The sequence below is a fragment of the Primulina eburnea genome, chromosome 14 (assembly GCF_022965805.1).
Source record: "Primulina eburnea isolate SZY01 chromosome 14, ASM2296580v1, whole genome shotgun sequence".
NCBI lineage: Eukaryota > Viridiplantae > Streptophyta > Magnoliopsida > Lamiales > Gesneriaceae > Primulina > Primulina eburnea.
In genome coordinates this window covers 31,603,393-31,621,343 of record NC_133114.1, presented here as the reverse complement: position 1 = coordinate 31,621,343, position 17,951 = coordinate 31,603,393, and the positions used below count along the sequence as shown (strand labels likewise).

Here is a 17,951-nt window from a genome sequence, read left to right as displayed (position 1 = left end):
TAGCAAAATGAGAAGGCTCCCATGACCATTGCTTGTCTTTGGTAAACAAGCATTAAACTTGGAGTCAATTTGTCAAGCCTGCCTCAACTATTTTCTATCTGCGCTACGCCTTCAAAATAAAATTCTTGATCTATATAAATATCATATCTTTTGCAATTGGAAATATATGTATAATCATTTTTAAATTCAAAAATTTCGTTTTCATTTAATACACGCAATTAATCAACCTTTTGATTTCTATTACCTCTAATCGAACCAATCTTGAGTTTTCTTTTCAATATCAATAAAGACCACTCTCTTTTTTCTTTTTTCTAAAATAAAAAAGAATAAAAATACAAGATCATTTGACCTCGACATATTCTACTTCTAACGTAGTCCAAGAGTGGGGGTTGGACCAAGCACGATCGGTCAAAAGGGTTATGCCTAATTATAATTCGGAGATCATCCACTACTTGTATTTATATATTTAACAACATGCTTGAAAACACAGGGGGAGTCAAATTATGTCATGTTTTTCATATTTCCAATCAATTATTATTAAATTAGTTTATGTTCATTAGTGGTTGAGTGGGTCTCATGTGAGACCGTCTCACGGATCTTAATCTGTGAGACGGGTCAACCCTACCCATATTCACAATAAAAAGTAATACTCTTAGCATAAAAAGTAATACTTTTTCATGGATGATCCAAATAAGAGATCCGTCTCACAAATACGACCCATAAGACCGTCTCACACAAGTTTTTTGTCTTAGTGGTTATTAGATATATGCAGCCGCCTCATCTTCGTTTTTGACATAGGGCATTGATTTTTTTTATGCATGGTGTATTCTTATTATTATATTACACAAGAAAATATGAATTGTTCATAAATTTATGAGTCGGTCTCTTGTGAGACGGTCTCATTAATCTTTATCTGTGAGACGGGTCAACCCTACTAAGATTCACAATAAAAAATAATATTCTTAGCATAAAAAGTAATATCTTTTCATAGACGACCCAAATAAGAGATCCGTCTCACAAAATACGACACATAAGATCGTCTTACACAAATTTTTATCTAAATTTATGAAGCAAAACTTTTAAAGTGCACGTAGATTTAAATTTATTAAATTAGGCAAAACTTTTAAAGTGTAAGTAGATTTAAAATTTTATTAAATTAGGTAATAACCATAGTACTAGGTATTTCAAATGCGGTCACTGCTGTCCCTTCTTTCTATTTACGATGTCTGGGGGACTCTTGAAGTTGAAATCCGTGGGCGACCCGGTTTGCGATCCGGACCCGGGAAATGAAACCGTCGAGCAACCTAGGAAAGTGGCGGTGGTGGATTTAGGCAACGGAAGCCGAGTTTTACACATGCCCAGATTGATTTCGTACCAGGATTCTTGTCAGTTTTTCGATTACTTGAACAAAAATATACCCTGGATAAGGCCCACTATCCGCGTATTTGCCAAATCCCATGTCCAGGTTTGATTACTCCCCAACTAAATTTCCCTTTTTCCGATTTTTTACGAAGTATCTGTACGTTGAGAGATACAGATGAGGGGAATACACAATCGTATCTCGAATGCTCAGTTTTTATGCTCCAAGATTGATACCTGCCAAAAAAGGGAATTGTTTTTCGTTTGATATATCTTGTAATTTCATGAATTCATTTGATGTACGAAGGACTTGTGAAACATAAATTTTTTGGCCTTGTGTTGATAGATAGAGGGAAAAAACTTGCATCCCATTGTTTCTGTCAGTTTGATTTTCTTGAAAATGGTAACTTTGTGATTGCTATGTAAGGCACGGATAATCAAAATTTGTCTGGTTTATGCAATCTTTGGTGTCTTCTGCAGTTAACCATATTTTTGCCCGATGAATTCAAACTACTAGTGAGTTGTGACAAGAAAGCTTATATCTTGATTTCGTTTTGAACAGCCCAGAGACACGTGTTATGTTGCCAGTGAAGGATTGACAAAACTAGTTTACAGTGGTTATCAGCCTCATGCGTATACCTGGAATGATTTTCCACCCCTGAAGGATATCTTGGATTTGGTGAGATTGCTTTCTTTGGCCATTTTAAGAAATACAAGTACGAGAAACCGATTATGTTATGTTTGAAGTAAAATAAAGTTTATTCCTATTGCTTGTTCTATTTTTACCCCCCAGGTTCACAAAGCTATTCCTGGAAGCAGTTTCAATAGTTTACTGCTGAATAGGTATAAAGGAGGAAATGATTATGTTGGTTGGCATGCTGATGATGAAAAACTCTATGGGCCAACTCCCCAAATCGCTTCAGTTTCACTTGGTTGTGAACGTGATTTTCTGTTGAAGAAGAAACCTAGTAAAGTTGTGAAAGGTGTGGAAAAGAATCTCGTTGTTTGCATTTTTGAAGTATGGTAGAATGTCATCATCTGTGAGAGCCATTTCACATAGCCTTGTAATTCTTGTGTATGCACAAGCCTTTTTCTCATTTATTTGAGCAGTTTGCGAGCGAATGATTCGCTTTGTTCAACGGGGCTTCCAGATTCCAACTTTATGGAGATTGGAATAACTAACGTTGTTATGTACTGTTTTCCAGATGAGCCAGCTAGAAGAAATGAATGTGGACCTCCCAGCAAAAGATTAAAGAAAGTTAACCTCGGTGACCAACATAGTTTTGCATTAAAGCACGGATCACTGCTGGTTATGAGTGGCTACACACAACGGGATTGGTTACACTCAGTGCCCAAGCGTGTGAAAGCGGAATCAGTACGAATCAATCTCACATTCAGGCGCATTCTCTGATTGATACGAGCTTTAGCTGTGATATTAATTGATTTTGATTTACCGAGTGTGGTTTATCTATGGAGACACCACCTAGTTCACTCGCTGAGAGTCTTCCAGCTCAGTATGTACTGAAATAAAGAATTAGGAAATGACTCGACTGGCGTTGCAGGGATTTTTATGAGCTATTTTCTTGTTAGAAGCTCAGCAGTTCCTTGGCGGGGATATCGGTTTCCTTGCACTTGTAAATTCTATTTTTTCAGTCGGGTTCTGTTTCTAAAATGCGTATCTGATGGAGAATTTGCAATGGTATTATCAAGTTGTGCTTTTTTTCCCTTATTTCATTTATATGTGATTGATTATTATTTTAATTTAGGGTTAAGAAACACTAAACCCTGGTTTTTTAAGTAAAAAAAAATATTTTTTGGAAATATCTTGGAATATGCAAAACATAATGAATGTTAATTTCTGTCCCGTCATATTAATTTTTTTTTTTTTGATATTTTTTGTGTAAAAAATATATATTATGTTTTTATGATATTTTATTTATAGATAAATGATTATATAAAATTTATTGAGATTATTTGAAATTTTAAATAAGTTAGAAAAAAAAAGAAAAGAAAAAGATGTACAAAAATTATTAATAAATTTATATCAATGAAGTTAACTGAGTAAATATCGCGATGGATAAAAATATTAAAAAAATTTGAGATTATATTTATTAATGAAAGTTTGTTAGGAGGAGGTGTTAAAAAGCTTTATTAGATAGAACAGGTATTATTAAAAAATCACAAGAATTGTTTGTCTAACGATGATTTTTACTAAAGATTACGCTGACTCCAGCGGGACTTCAGACGACTAAGCTGTCTCGTCTCTCTGTCGGTAATCATCAGACACCAAATCGCCGAACAGGGCAAACGAAGAGGCGAAGAAAGGCGGTGTTGCCAAGGAAGAACGGCTGATTGAAGTTAAGACGTTTCCGTAGCTTAACAACCTCTGTTTCGGGCAAAAAATTGGTGCTTGGTATGTAATTATTTTGATTGCCACGAACGACTTCCCACTTTTTGTTCTTCCCTTGTGCTTTCTTTATCATATTTTCTTCGGTTTGAATGTGTTCGCTGATCATTGCCGCTGAATTTCGTGGCTCTTTTAATTCTGATGTTATCGTTAGTTAGATTTCTTGTTTTTTTTTCAAAACTTGATGACCATGAGGTGGTGCTCTGGGTTCTTTGATGCTACATGGGGGTTTTCTTGTTGTACGAACTCAAAATTTTCAGTGCCCACCATTAATTGTTCGAGAAGATTTGGCAATTTGGCTGTTTGATATTTTTTTTGGGTTTTTGCAGACTCCCATGGCTGCAGATGACACTATTAAACCTAGAGGTGATAAGTCCTCTTGTGCTCAAGCATCTGGAATTAAGATTCTATCAATTCACGTATAACGAGCCCATGCCTGAGTGATTATTTAGTGAAATTTATTTACGCCTTAATTTTTAAGCTAGCTATTAATAACACTCGAGCTGTTTTGGATGGTTGCTTTTGTGTTGCGTTACTTGAGCTTTATAAAAATCAGCTAACATTAATTAATTTTGCTCAGATGTTTGTATTGTTGGTGTTGCTCGGACACCAATGGGCGGCTTACTTGGTTCTCTTTCATCTTTGCCTGCTACAAAGCTTGGTTCTATAGCTATTGAATGTGAGATCACTTTAAAATCCACTTAAGTATAGTTTGACTCATTTCTCATTTTCGTGATTGAATCACGTGTCCATTCTAAAAGCTGCTCTATGTTCGAAGGTGCTCTAAAAAGGGCTGGGGTAGATCCTTCTCTGGTGCAAGAAGTCTTCTTTGGAAACGTTCTTAGTGCAAATTTGGGCCAAGCCCCTGCAAGGCAGGCTGCATTAGGTGCAGGTATACCCAATTCGGTAATATGCACCACCATTAATAAAGTGTGTTCGGCTGGAATGAAAGGTTGGTTGGCATATCTGTCATAGAAACTTCTTCCTATTTAAAAGATTCTGGAATGACTTGATTGTATCTTTATCCTTGACCCAGCAACCATGATTGCGGCACAAACAATAAAAGTGGGTGACAATGATGTAGTAGTTGCTGGGGGCATGGAAAGCATGTCAAATGCACCAAAGTATCTATTTAGTGGAAGGTCAGCATGCTGATTAGTTAACTTGTATTGTGGTGTTTCTTGCTTCTTCTTTTGGTAAGAAAGAATACTGTAGGTCAGCTCTTCAGGTAGCCTCGATGTATTGTATGAAGACATTTTTTCCATATTCACTTCAGGTGATCTAAAAAAAAGCACCTGGCATCCCACACGATTCCTCATTAATCGATGAACTTTTGTCTTCTCTTGGGGGAAGGGGAAGGTGGGAATTTGGGTTAATATAACTGGTTCCGGTCATTGTGATTCTTCCCATATTTTAACAGGACAGGATCTCGGCTGGGACATGATATTATTATTGATGGCATGATCAAAGATGGCCTTTGGGACGTCTATAATGATTTTGGAATGGGTGTTTGTGCAGAATTGTGTGCCGATCAACATAAAATAACTAGAGAAGAGCAGGTAATGTTTTGTGGTTGCTAATTTGTTCTTTGATTTTCAAGATACATTAAATTATCTTCAATCTGCACAGCTCAACTAAGTTCCTCTGTACTTTTAATGGTTTAATGCTGTCAAATTATAAAACTGTTTTGGTGTTGTGTGAGTACTAAATAATATGATATTTCTCATTGGTCATTGTATCATTTTCGAGAATGAACAAATTCTCTCTAAAAACAGAAGTTTCATTTTCTAGAAGTACATGATACTAAATGCTGGTGTAAGAAGAATTCCATTCTTGTCCATTAATGCGCTGATTGCTATTTCTCCTTATTTTATTTAATGAGAAAAAGCTGCAATTTTACACGGTTATAAAATCATTTTAACCGAGAAAGTTATTTTTGGCAATTTAACTATTCCAATCTATTTGCTTCCAGAATGAATGATTACTTCTATTTTTTTTTTTTATGGTGCACATCTACCATGTCTATCTTCTCTCTTTTTTATCAATTGTAGAAGCCATATTTCTGCATTTTATATTTTTGGTGAGTGTCTAATGGTACCATGCATAATTTGCTTTATATATATCTTTACTAGGATTTCTATGCTGTTCAAAGTTTTAAACGAGGCATTACTGCAGAAACCAGTGGTGCATTCAATTGGGAGATAGTTCCGGTGAGAATATTTTCTGTTTATTAGAAATTAACTGGCATTGGGTTTCAAAGGTTTGCTGATGGTTTTATCCATACATGCAGGTTGAAATTTCTGGTTGTAGGGGGAGGCCATCTACCATTATTGACAAAGATGAAGGTTTAGGAAAGGTGGTAGAATAAAATATTTACTTCAAATTACTTTAGACGCCACAAGATGCTGAAAATCGAATTCGAGTGTTGTGAATATGCAAATGATTTTATTTTTATTGCTTGATTTAATGTTTACTTTTAATAGCTAAATTGTGTCTAGCTGATTCTGTGATTTCTTTATTAAGTTGAAGTCAAAACTGTAAACTGAGTTGTGATCATTCAAAGCCAATTTTATATGCAAGAAATGTTTTTGGACTTGACTAAGTTTGCTCATTCGTTAAATTATTAACTTCATCGTCTTCTCCATTTTCTATAGTGAGATCAACATTTTCTCAAGGATCTAGAGTGCTTAATTAGTTTCCATGTGTATGATTATTTATGTTTCATTCCTCGATTACAAATGTTCAAGTTCCCTTCTCTTCTTGTTGCTAGTTTGATGCAAATAAATTAAGAAAGCTTAAACCAAGCTTCCAGAAGAATGGAGGTTCTGTCACTGCCGGAAATGCTTCTAGTATAAGGTTAATTTCTTCCCACTTTCCCTCTGTCATTTGTCTCCGTGTTTCTCTGCCCCAAATATATTTATTTTATTCTATGCAGCGATGGTGCTGCCGCGCTGGTCTTAGTGAGTGGAGCCATGGCAATTAAACATGGATTGGAAGTGATAGCTAAAATCAGAGGCTATGCTGATGGAGCACAGGTTTTGTGAAAAAACTTGTTTTTCTTTTGTTGAATTAATATCTTTGATGGCTTGATGAATTATTATGTTGACTGTGTAGGCACCTGAGTTGTTTACAACTGCTCCTGCTATTGCAATACCAAAAGCAATCTCAAATTCTGGTTTGGAAGCTAATAGTATTGATTACTACGAAATTAATGAAGCCTTTTCTGTAAGAGCCTTTGCTGAATTTCAATTATCTGTGGCTTACCCAGGTAGACGATTTTAATTTTATTTTTGCAGGTCGTGGCTATTGCTAATCAGAGGCTTCTCAACATCAACCCCGTGAGTATTGCTAGTCTCTCTTTTCGAATTTCATTCATTTATGATAGACTGGCTCTTATTTCCTTGATTTGGGTACTCTGTTTATAGGACAAATTGAATGTGCATGGTGGTGCTGTGTCTTTAGGGCATCCATTAGGTTGTAGTGGAGCACGCATCTTGATCACATTGTTAGGCGTATGTTCCCTGCCTTGTCAACTTCTTGCAAAGCATTTAGTGTTATCTTTAATCCTTGTGGAATGGTGATTCAGGTGCTGAGACAGAGAAATGGTAAGTTTGGGGTTGCGGGAATCTGCAACGGTGGAGGAGGTTCATCTGCTGTAGTTCTAGAGCTCGTTAATAATCGGTAGGCTTGTTTGGTATTGCCATACTGTGCAATAAATCTATGAATTCATATAACTTGTTCAAGAATTGATAAATGTGGTTTACTTTTATGCATAGCAGACCAAGAGCTATGGTGCCTCGATCGTTGCTATGAATTCGAAGGTTTACTGCTTATCAAGGTCTCCCAAAACTTCTCTGTATATCTATGCTGCTGTAACAAAGCTGCATTCTATTTTAGTTATGTAAAATTTCTGGCCTAATAATAAATCTCGAGGAATTATTCATTTTCGGTAATTTTGCTATATTTTGTGCATCACAATCAGCCAACTAAGTGATATTCATAAGCAATTTTACTTACTTTAGATACATTATATTGATGTGTCAAGTGTCAACAAATTTGTTAAATCACTCTGGAAGTGGGTTTTTGGCACTAAAAAAAGATTAAGTTATTTTATTTATTTAAGATAATATAATTTTAACCACATTTGAAATAAATTAATTAAAATGTTCCATGCCGTAATCTAAAAGCTAAATAAAATTAATTCTTAAATTTATTTAAAATTACTAACTTCATACATTCCCCAGACATAGTATAGATTGGAGACCGCCCCAATGTTTCGTGACAATAAACGTGCTAAAATGTGAGAGCATATGCGTTGTCCGCGGCTGTCTCCTACGAAGTATGTTTGATTATAAGACACTGGCCAAGAACACGAGAGCAATCTCACTTATCATCAGTGGTTTTCAGACACTTAAACGATTCATGACATCTTTCGAGATTCTTGAATTTCTCTAGTTCGGATTCTAGAGTCTTGGCGATGTCTTCGTCATCAGCGTTCTCCGGCAGGGTGACATGCACAGACCCCTGTTTTATCGGCTTAATAGGTTCACGAATCACGGCTTGCCGGTTGATGTAATTGTAAAGAAGTTGGTGAAATGGGTGGTCCAAGGAGTAGCAATTGCCACTGTTATAATTCGAAGAACCGGAGCTTCTCTTACGGCAGAAATGGGGGAGGGAGGAATAATCCATTATCTGCACCAAATATAATCGGAAAAAAACCTCCAAGATTTTAGATGCCGACATAAGAAAACGCTAGCACCGAAGGTCACAACATCATACAAGAATGTAAGACGCAAAACCAAGGATAAAGAAACAACCTTCAATAGTTCTTCCTGTCCACAACCGACCAATACATTAATTTTCCTCTGTGTCCTCTCATGCAGAAGGGGCTTGACGACCTGATATAGGAAAGAAAATTACGCTACCCCTTCCGACTGACCCAATGCGGAAAAACGAAAAACAAACTGTCGCAGATCGCTAAAGAGAACAGAAACAGAGCGAAAACAAGGGACAAACCTTCCAACAAGCAGAAAAGACATACGGGGAATTCACAACGTAGTAAGTTAGAGTCTTCTCTGGGTAGTTCAGGTCGTCGATGGAAGACATAAGAGTCACAAGCTGAACATACGAAAACGAAAAAAAACAACAGATATTAGAGCTATAGTTGGCTGGATAAGTACAGCAAAAGGATCTATGAATTTTTAACCGATCGTGCACCTTTATCTGGTTTAAGGCTGAAAGCTTCAAACCAGTCATATCCAGAATCTTTATACATTTGCTGACAAGTTTCCCACATTTTTTTGAAACAGCGGGCTGAAAATAAATATGGTGAGTAAATCACAAACGTAAACAAAACGTGGAGGAAAGAAAAAACGAAGTATTGGTATGTTTATGCTAACCAAAATCACACGGTCTCGATATTCGTTCATCTGAATGTGGGATTGCACATAATAATGAACCTAAAGATAAAAAGATAAATATTGTCAACGGCAATGAAAAAATTGTTATCAAGTGAAATATATAATATTTCTGGCAGAGAAAATCCGTTGCTTTCTGCGAATTTCAATTAAGAATGAACATAGCTAACAATATGGTATACCGACGCTTTGTCAAACGTGCTGAGACCCACTCCGAGAGCGAACACGGGGAAGCCCTGTTATTAGAAACATCACGATATCAGAAAGAGCACAGAAAATGATGTCAAGAAAATGGTAAGAACACGTGAACTCGTGATATTGAAATTGTTTCAGCTTCGTCTTAACTCGAATTCTCACCTCATTCGAGTAACCTGACAATCCAATAAGCTGTGAATCACGTATCGCTCTGTAATGATCCACGGGGACAATGGGTTTCTGCAAATCATTGTAAAATCGACACTTTAGTAACGGAATAAACTCTGGCTTACAGAAAATGAGACCTACATAAAAGTTCATATACACATATTATAACCATGGATACCACTACTTACCGCTAACATATCATCGATTTCATTCTGCACTCTCCATTCCAAACAATCTGTCAACTGTAAAAAACAAATCAACCAGCAATTTGGCAAGTAAGAGTTCAGCACATATAGTTTCATATTTTAAAAGGCCAAAAGATCTTTGTCTAACCATCTTTCTGGCCTTGGTTACATTCCCTTCTCTTGCCTTCAGAAAGCGAGTTAGAGTTTCATGAGGATATCCTTGATGGACATTCTGCATATTGAATGGAACGATAAGGATTTTGTGCAAACTAAAGGAAATATCTTGTGATTTTTTCAAGAACACTTTACTAATTAAAGTATATCAACAGATCAGACAGAACAAAGCCAAAGTACACATGAGAAATAAGAAAAGAACAAACTACAGAACCTGGAAAGTTCTTTTGAGCGGCTCATCAACTGCATCGAATTCCACAAGAAAAGAATCAAAAATTGAAAAGGGAATTCAGAAAAAAAGAAAAGAAAAAGAAAAAGAAAAAGTAAAGGTTCATGAATAAAAGATCAAGAAATAGCAGTAGGAAGTGATCAAAGGGAGCTGACCTTCGTCCATTAACGCTTCAAATTGGTTGATGGCTTCCTGTGGAACCACAGCCATTTCTACTTCTTGACAATTTTCAAACAAGAAATAACATGTACACAAAAATTATTCAAGATTTTTGGAACTGCCTATTCTAGTGTACGGAAGAGATAGAAAGATAACAGTAAGAGAAAGAGAGGAGTAAAGATAATTCTGCTTTTTTATTTGCACAAAAGAGAGATAATGGGATCAAGATTCAAGAAAGGTAGCCTCCCTCATCCTTCAATTGTGCCCGCTTTTAACCTTTCCTACGTCTATTTCTTTGTTAAAAAATTGTTAACAGGGCTCCGGACAAAAATTGTTGGTTTCTTTTTCACGTAAATGGCAGTGAAAACTTATGGAGGCTTGTAAATTTTACAGTTGACCGACCTGTTATACTGGAACGACCATAAAAACGAACAGTTACCAGAACGTGAAAAAGTCCAACCCTCCAAAGGAGACTTTAAAGTCAAGATCCACCGAAGAAAAAATAAATCAAAAAATCGGAGATTCTGACATAGATGATGTGATAGGGTACAATGTTTCATCTTCCGCGAAAGTTCCTTTCTTGTATGTTCATGTAATATTATATTAATCAAGGCAAGTTTTCCGGACTTGGCTTCACAATAATTTATCCTATCATCCGGTATAATACAATATAATATATTAATATTTTTGTCAAAAAATTGTTTAAGATGATTTTTATAAAATAAGAATTTCTCTCATATATTTGACTTGAAAAGGTTATTTACCATAATTAGTTGAGAAATTGATGATGTTAAAATTACTATATATATATAGATAAATTCGAATTTATATATCAAATATAAATAAGATCAATTTTTTAAAAAAATTTGATACCTCATATCATACCAAGATTAGTTACACTAGCCGCTAGCGGGTTGAAGTATTAATATTGTAACATAGATCGTCTCATAATTTTTTCGGGTTTTTGGGATTTATAAATGACCATGTTCCAGAGGGCCCAGGCTCTGGTCTTTATCGCTGCTTTCTTGATTTTACTCATCCCCCATGCATGAAACAGATAAATTGGCGGACAGAAATATAAAAGCTTCAACTTAAACTAGGCCCCTTTCAACATGGCTTGGAACGGATGTCACAATTATACAGACAGATACCACATTTTTATGGCCACCTTCTCTGGTCTGCAGCTCAAGCAAAAAGCAAAACAATAATGGATATCAAGTCACAACTAACTATGCCTGCTTCATACACAAGCACAATACAAAGATGCGTGGCGCACATGTAATTCGGCCCTACCAAGTCTTAAATCCAACAACCCTTCTTTGAATATTATCAGGAAAAAAAAAATTATACAGATTGTGTGGCCAAATCTTGTCAAGTTCCATGTTCTTATACGTAAAATTTAACAAAATCCCACGAGTTTCTGATCACGATCTTCAATAATAACAGTTCTTGATTCATCAAATACCAATATGAACTAAAAGAAATCAAATTCCAGATATTTATCACCCTTCTGGTCCTTAACAGCAGCAGAAGCATCACCTTTTCCCTTGGCGCATGCTGCTGGAACAGGTAGTCGCTCAAAGTCAACAGGCTTTGGTATCTCCGGAGGGGTAGCGCAGCGTATCAAAGCCCAGTTAACTCCTTCAAAGAAAGGGTGCTGTTTTATCTCTGTTGCACCTCGTTTATAAGCCAACCGATGCTGAGGCTCTTTCACGAGCAAGCCCCTAATCAGGTCCCTCGCAGCAAAACTGACGACGGGCGATTCCGGGAATCGAAGAGGTTGTCCAACAACATTGAATAATGTTGCTCGATTGCCAGATCCTTTGAATGGGGTTTTACCGAACAAAAGCTCATAAATAAAGATCCCAAAAGTCCACCAATCCACAGCACTACCATGACCTTCACCTTTGATGATCTCAGGTGCCAGATATTCATGAGTTCCAACAAATGACATAGATCGAGCATTAGTTGGCTCCGCCATCAGCTCCGGTAATGGGCTAACTTGGTTTCCAACTTCATTCTTGGGCTTCCTATCTTTCTTGGATTTGCTAGAAAAGAGACGAGGACCGAAGCACGTCGTTGGGACAACACATGATGGCTGGATGCAGGATGGTTCGATGCATGCTGGCTGGACACAGTACACAGCACTTTTATGCTGAGGATCAGAATCGAAGGATGAGGTTTTGACCAAAGTTGGACTAACAACACAACGAAGTGAAAGATCGAAGTCTGAGAGCATTATATGACCATCATCCCTAACAAGGACATTTTCTGGCTTAAGATCACGGTAGATGATCCCAAGCATGTGTAGATATTCCAGAGCCAGCAAGATTTCGGCGACGTAAAATCTGCGAAAGTAAAATGATAAAAAAATTGTATTATTCAAAGTAATTGCATAGTTAACGTTCCATAAAATAACAGTAATAATATGTGCTTCAATCATAAAATTCAAGGCTCATGTTTCTGCGAAACTACTAACAACAACCAAAGAAACTATACAAAGTAAAAGGCTTTTGCATGACAAGTTATTTGATGGTACACCAAAAAGAAATAATTTGTCTCTACAGCGAAGAATAACCGTCTTAATGTGCCAGAGCCAGGCTGCAGAGGATCATATAACATCAAAGAGAATCCTAACTTTAAATAGTCCATTTTGTAGAAAAATCGTTTGCCAAAAAAAATAGGTGGAGGGGAATTTGAAATTGATCAACGGCGAAATAGGATACCATCAACTTCATGGAATCACGAGCAAGAAGGTGATGAGCTCCATATATAAGGTATGAAACAATAATATAAATGAAAAACAAACGATATTGCAGATATTCCCCAACCGGAAAAGCAAAACAGGTACGTATTCAGTTTCACTATCATATTGGTCCAAATTTATCTTACTTCACAGCCTGCTCGGAGAAATATTTCCCAGGTTGTCTCTGTCGAAGAGTGTGTAGGTCTCCTCCAGGGCAGAATTCCATCACCAGACAAGAAAACTTGTCAGTCTCAAAATGGTTGTAAAGAGTCGGAAGAAAGGGATGATCCAGGGATTGCAGTATCTCTCTCTCAGTTTGAGCACGAAGGAGCTTCTTTCTGCTGGCTAGGGACGTTTTATCCATTACTTTCATGGCAAAGTAACATTTTGTTCCACTCAACTCAGCCAGGTAAACGCTCCCAATATCTCCACAACCTAATCTTTTCAACAGCCTGAATTGGCTCAACCCCAATACACCATCTCTTGCTCTGGTAGCTTGGATGGCAGCCCAGTGTATATCATTTGCTTTATGGGGCTTGCTTATACTGCAACTAAAACTGCTACACGTGCTTTCATTGCTCACGTTACTACTTGTGCTTTCTCGACACATGCTGCTCTTCCCACTCTCAACAAGATCAGCAGTATCGCTTATTTTGCCACTGGTTTTAGAAACATTGTTTGCTCCATCACTAACTTTTGCAGAAACTGAACTGTTCTTTACACTTCCTTGCCCGTTTTTCTTTTCTTGGTTAATAGAACTTCCAATCTCATTTGTTTCAAGATCTGATCCAATGGAAGAAATGTTCGAATCTATGTTACCATATGACAGATCTTCTAAGGATTCGTTGAGATCATTCGGCGATGCTTTTGATCCATCAGCTTGTACAGTCACCACCGCAGTTAATCCAGCAGAATCTGCTGATATAGCTCCACAGTTTGAGGCCATCAGAGAAACAACAGGCTTAGCTTAAGGCTAGATGCAGCTAATATGTTTAGCAGCCGCAGCAATAACAGAATTGACCATGTTGATTTAATTCCCAAACATCTTATCAGCACCGACTCTGAAGAAGCACAAGCCTGTGAGAGGAAAAGCTATTAAGCTACTAACAGTCATTCTATATAACTAAATAATTTACTATTTTTTTATATAAAAAAACTATTTACTGAGTTTCAATCATTAAACGTAGTAAAACATCACCAAAAAGCCTTAATCATGCTCACTGCATAGAGAAATAGTATTCACAAATTACTAGGAGTCTAGGAAGCATCAGGGAGAATGATTCTTAGACGGGCAAGGAGTAAAAATATGCAATGCTCATATAATAGATCTCAGTGAAAAATAGTCGCAGTGTCTTAAATTATTCAGTTGACAGATAGCATTGCTCAAGTTCCCCAAACCGCAACAAACTGTCAAAGATAAGATTTTTCAGGAAACAATCTACAAACAGTCAAGGGCCTAAATCTCAATCTAAAGAACGAATTCAAACGCCCACACACATACATACAAACTCGAAAGCTCCCACTCAAAGCTGCACAAAACTTTATCTAATATCAATTGGAATGAGAAAAAAGATGGAAAATTTTCATCAAGAAAAAGGTAAAAAAGACAGTAATAGCACAGTAGGGAATAGTGTGAGCCGTATAACCCCAAAGTCCATACAGTTACTTTCTCCCAGAAAGAGGCTTTTAGCAAAACTATAAAATCAACCCTACTTCCAGGAAACCTGAAAAGATTCAACCCCGAAAAATAAAATTCAAACAGGGAATCAAGGACCTCCAGATAAAAAGTAAAGATGAACTAAATCAAGTCAGTTCCTGACAAATGCAGCAGTTTTACGATTACATGCAGTCACTTCACATACACAAAACAAACAATTCATCAGAACACTCGATTAGATGGAAATCCAGCGTTAAAAATGGGATCTTGGTCAAGAAAATCCACAGTTGAAAGAAAAATCCAACCCAGATCCACGATCAAAAAACCATTTGCACGTAGCTTGACACCAAAGGTCCAGAACCATTAATCAAGAACCCAAAAGTTTGCGAGCTTGAAGGATGGAAAAATAACAGCACCTAATCAGCAATGATCAAATATTGGAGCTCAGGTTTGGCAGTCAAAAGAGTCTGATGGGAAGGAAAAGCAACTGCCCCATAGCCTTGTTTCTTGTTATTGGTATTTTCTTGCTGTGAATGACAACTAATAAGTGGAGGAGAGAGAGACCCAAAGAAAGAGCGATTAAATGTAATTAAATGCTTCAAAAAATAAATAAATAAATAAATAAATAAAAAGCAACTCTGGAGCATCTCCATTTCTGGATAAACTATTAGGCCGATCACGACACAGAGTGGAGGGATGATGCGGTCAAACTAAAACTGAAAAGGCACAGTGCAAAATCAACCATTCAATTCTATTTTATTTTTCCGAGTAAATCAAAGTTGTATTGTATTAGATTAGCCGATGAACGGTAGCACATTTGTCACACATCTCAAATTTAAGATAAATTTAGATTTCGAAATTCAATTATAACTATCATTCTTTTTCTAACCAAAAAATGCTAAAAATATAAATGAGTAGACCTGTCCAATTTTTTATTTTAACTTCCATCGTTTCTTCCTTTATTCAAAACACATGATTCGACTCGATGCTATATGTATAGTTCTCGTACTAACAAAAGAAATTCCTAATTTTTTCATATTTTTTTTATTAATATATAGGTAAAAAATCACATGGATCAAATCTAAAATGACAAAAACTTGTGTGAGACGGTTTCATAGGTCGTATTTTGTGAGACATATATCTTATTTGGGTCATCCGTGAAAAAATATTATTTTTTATAATATCGGTAGAGTTCACCCGTCTCACAGATAAAGATTCGTGAGACCGTCTCACAAGAGACCTATTCAATCTTGGTTAGCACATCAAGTCAAATTTAAAAACACAAAAATTTTGTGTAGTTAATTTTTTCATTAGATTTTTAAATTTGTTGGAAAAGGTTTTTCTTTCTTGATTTATCACCTAAACTTATATTGTTATTAACCTTTATTTTCAGACTAACAATTATGCCTTTTAAAATATGAAAATGAAACCGATGGAGTGAGTCTAATTCAATATTAAATGTGATGACGTAATATTATTGGTGATACAAGATTTTGGCCACATAGTTGAAAGACCCCCAACCAAACGGGACCTTATATATTTGATTTAGAATAATTTATGTAATTGAAGGCGATTGGACCATAAGTGAAAACGAATGCTACAAATTCCGTGGATACGATTATCGCTCTTTCACTGGCAAAATCCAAAATATCGATCAACGTGAGGACCAACTTTAAATTCTAAAATTGATACCCGAATTAATGAATATATCCAAACAAAAAAGAAATCATATTCATAAATCTACTATTTAAACGAAGACGAAATATTCCGTAGAAAACTTAATTAAATATTTAAATATTAATTCCCTTTCATAGAAAACCATTGTTGAAAAATTGAAAATGCCCAAGATTTCCCAACTACTTGGCATGTGAATTATGCATTTATTTTTATTTAATATGATAAATCTTATAAATGAATAATTTTTTTCCTTTAAAAATAACATAAATGTTCTCTAAAAATTAGGCAAACAAGGCCCAACATCCGATATGCCATTGCCACTGTGAGACAAGGCACGGAACTTAGATTTCGCTATCTACTTTTTTCGCGTGTGCACTTACGTACCATACATACACGTGTGGTAGCGTGAGGGCACGTGCGAGCTCATGAGTTAGGATATATAAGTTAGCCATGGTGTGCCCCGATGTTCTAAAGGCCCCTCTACATGAATTCCCATTGATTACATGCAAACAAGTTGGTTGTAAATCATTATCATCCAAATATTGACTTGCATGTGATTTGGGACGGATTTAATTGGCACGGTTACGTGTAAAAAGACGAGTTATTAGTTGGTTACATATTTTTCTTCTGTTAAATTTTCATAAAAATTCTTATTAGAACGTCTCACAAATCATTTTTGTGATAATAATATTCAACTTTATTCAACTTATAAAAAAATATTAATTTTTTATGTTAAAAGTATTAATTTTCATGGTAGATATGAGACGTTCTCACAATAAACCTACTCATCTTAGCGTAATAAATATCGTGTAAATCTAGCTTGTTTCAACAAAGTGTAGCACAATTTAGAACAGATGATTATGAGCATATATATTGATTTATCATCTCTATATAACGCGTCGTTTGTCGTGTCACCCCATGAGTCAAAACATTACTTGAAATCTTTTAAATCCTATGTTTTTAGGAATAAGAATAAAATGGTAGAATCCATGACCCCGAAGAAATCAAATTCTGTACCACAATTGCTTGACGAAGAATATCTATAACGTGCAAGTTGATCAAATTCTTTAGTATTCAATTAATTCAATTCAATATAAAGGAACCAGCTTAACTAGGACCATGACTCCAAAGTCCAACTTACAAAAATTAAGTTGCTTTAAATTTGAATGGCTAAAATAATTTAACTTCCAATTTTTTTTTCACTCTTCCTGCTTTTTTTACTTGTTAATTATTGTTACATAATAATTAGAGCTATCCACTCCCATCACTCATATATTAATTATCTCATTAATAAAACTTTGATAAATTGGGTAATTATTATATTTTTATTTCTGTCAACTTTATTAGTTAGTTACATCATAAACTAAAAGGGAAAATAACCAAATTAGCCATGTAAATTTGCTTGTTTTGGGTTCTGGTCATTTAATTAGACAAAATTTGGTTTCGGCTGCAGCTAACTTTTTTTTTATTTTTGTAACTTAATTAATTTTGAAGCATTTAAATATTTTCATTACTAAACCTTGAATTAAAATTTTGTATATACCAGCTAAATGAGAAAATCCCATCTCATATTTGATA

The 17,951-nt window shown here is 35.7% G+C and overlaps 4 protein-coding genes across 7 annotated transcripts; 2 read left to right on the top strand and 2 right to left on the bottom strand.

The window, feature by feature from the left end:
• The first annotated feature begins 1,174 nt into the window (after positions 1-1,174).
• On the top strand, positions 1,175-3,091 carry LOC140811883 (DNA oxidative demethylase ALKBH2). Of its 2 annotated transcripts, none has more exons than XM_073170004.1 (4): positions 1,175-1,465; positions 1,922-2,038; positions 2,153-2,342; positions 2,574-3,091. In XM_073170004.1, exons 1-4 carry the CDS (start codon positions 1,223-1,225, stop codon positions 2,768-2,770), a joined length of 747 nt encoding a protein of 248 aa, XP_073026105.1. In that variant the 5' UTR covers positions 1,175-1,222; the 3' UTR covers positions 2,771-3,091. The 2 variants fall into 2 exon arrangements, with proteins under 2 accessions (XP_073026105.1, XP_073026104.1); XM_073170003.1 differs by having other exon boundaries at positions 2,565-3,088.
• Positions 3,092-3,521: 430 nt separating this feature from the next.
• On the top strand, positions 3,522-7,787 carry LOC140811542 (acetyl-CoA acetyltransferase 2-like). Of its 2 annotated transcripts, none has more exons than XM_073169478.1 (15): positions 3,522-3,772; positions 4,096-4,132; positions 4,347-4,445; positions 4,545-4,718; positions 4,803-4,908; positions 5,187-5,325; positions 5,899-5,976; positions 6,057-6,122; positions 6,537-6,622; positions 6,702-6,801; positions 6,881-6,991; positions 7,063-7,104; positions 7,192-7,278; positions 7,353-7,447; positions 7,543-7,787. In XM_073169478.1, exons 2-15 carry the CDS (start codon positions 4,102-4,104, stop codon positions 7,577-7,579), a joined length of 1,251 nt encoding a protein of 416 aa, XP_073025579.1. In that variant the 5' UTR covers positions 3,522-3,772; positions 4,096-4,101; the 3' UTR covers positions 7,580-7,787. The 2 variants fall into 2 exon arrangements, with proteins under 2 accessions (XP_073025579.1, XP_073025580.1); XM_073169479.1 differs by having other exon boundaries at positions 3,523-3,772; positions 7,546-7,787.
• A 171-nt stretch (positions 7,788-7,958) lies between these two features.
• Positions 7,959-10,569, bottom strand: LOC140811543 (SEC14 cytosolic factor-like). Its single transcript, XM_073169480.1, has 11 exons — positions 10,290-10,569; positions 10,120-10,148; positions 9,880-9,963; positions 9,735-9,788; positions 9,541-9,618; positions 9,366-9,419; positions 9,166-9,225; positions 8,984-9,079; positions 8,783-8,884; positions 8,584-8,664; positions 7,959-8,458 (listed from the first exon to the last, which is right to left on the bottom strand). Exons 1-11 carry the CDS (start codon positions 10,342-10,344, stop codon positions 8,150-8,152), a joined length of 1,002 nt encoding a protein of 333 aa, XP_073025581.1. The 5' UTR covers positions 10,345-10,569; the 3' UTR covers positions 7,959-8,149.
• Positions 10,570-11,486: 917 nt separating this feature from the next.
• On the bottom strand, positions 11,487-15,438 carry LOC140811446 (serine/threonine-protein kinase D6PKL2-like). 2 transcript variants are annotated; one of them, XM_073169333.1, is made up of 3 exons: positions 15,002-15,438; positions 13,186-14,116; positions 11,487-12,641 (listed from the first exon to the last, which is right to left on the bottom strand). In XM_073169333.1, exons 2-3 carry the CDS (start codon positions 13,983-13,985, stop codon positions 11,768-11,770), a joined length of 1,674 nt encoding a protein of 557 aa, XP_073025434.1. In that variant the 5' UTR covers positions 13,986-14,116; positions 15,002-15,438; the 3' UTR covers positions 11,487-11,767. The 2 variants fall into 2 exon arrangements, with proteins under 2 accessions (XP_073025434.1, XP_073025435.1); XM_073169334.1 differs by having other exon boundaries at positions 15,113-15,438.
• Positions 15,439-17,951: the final 2,513 nt, after the last annotated feature.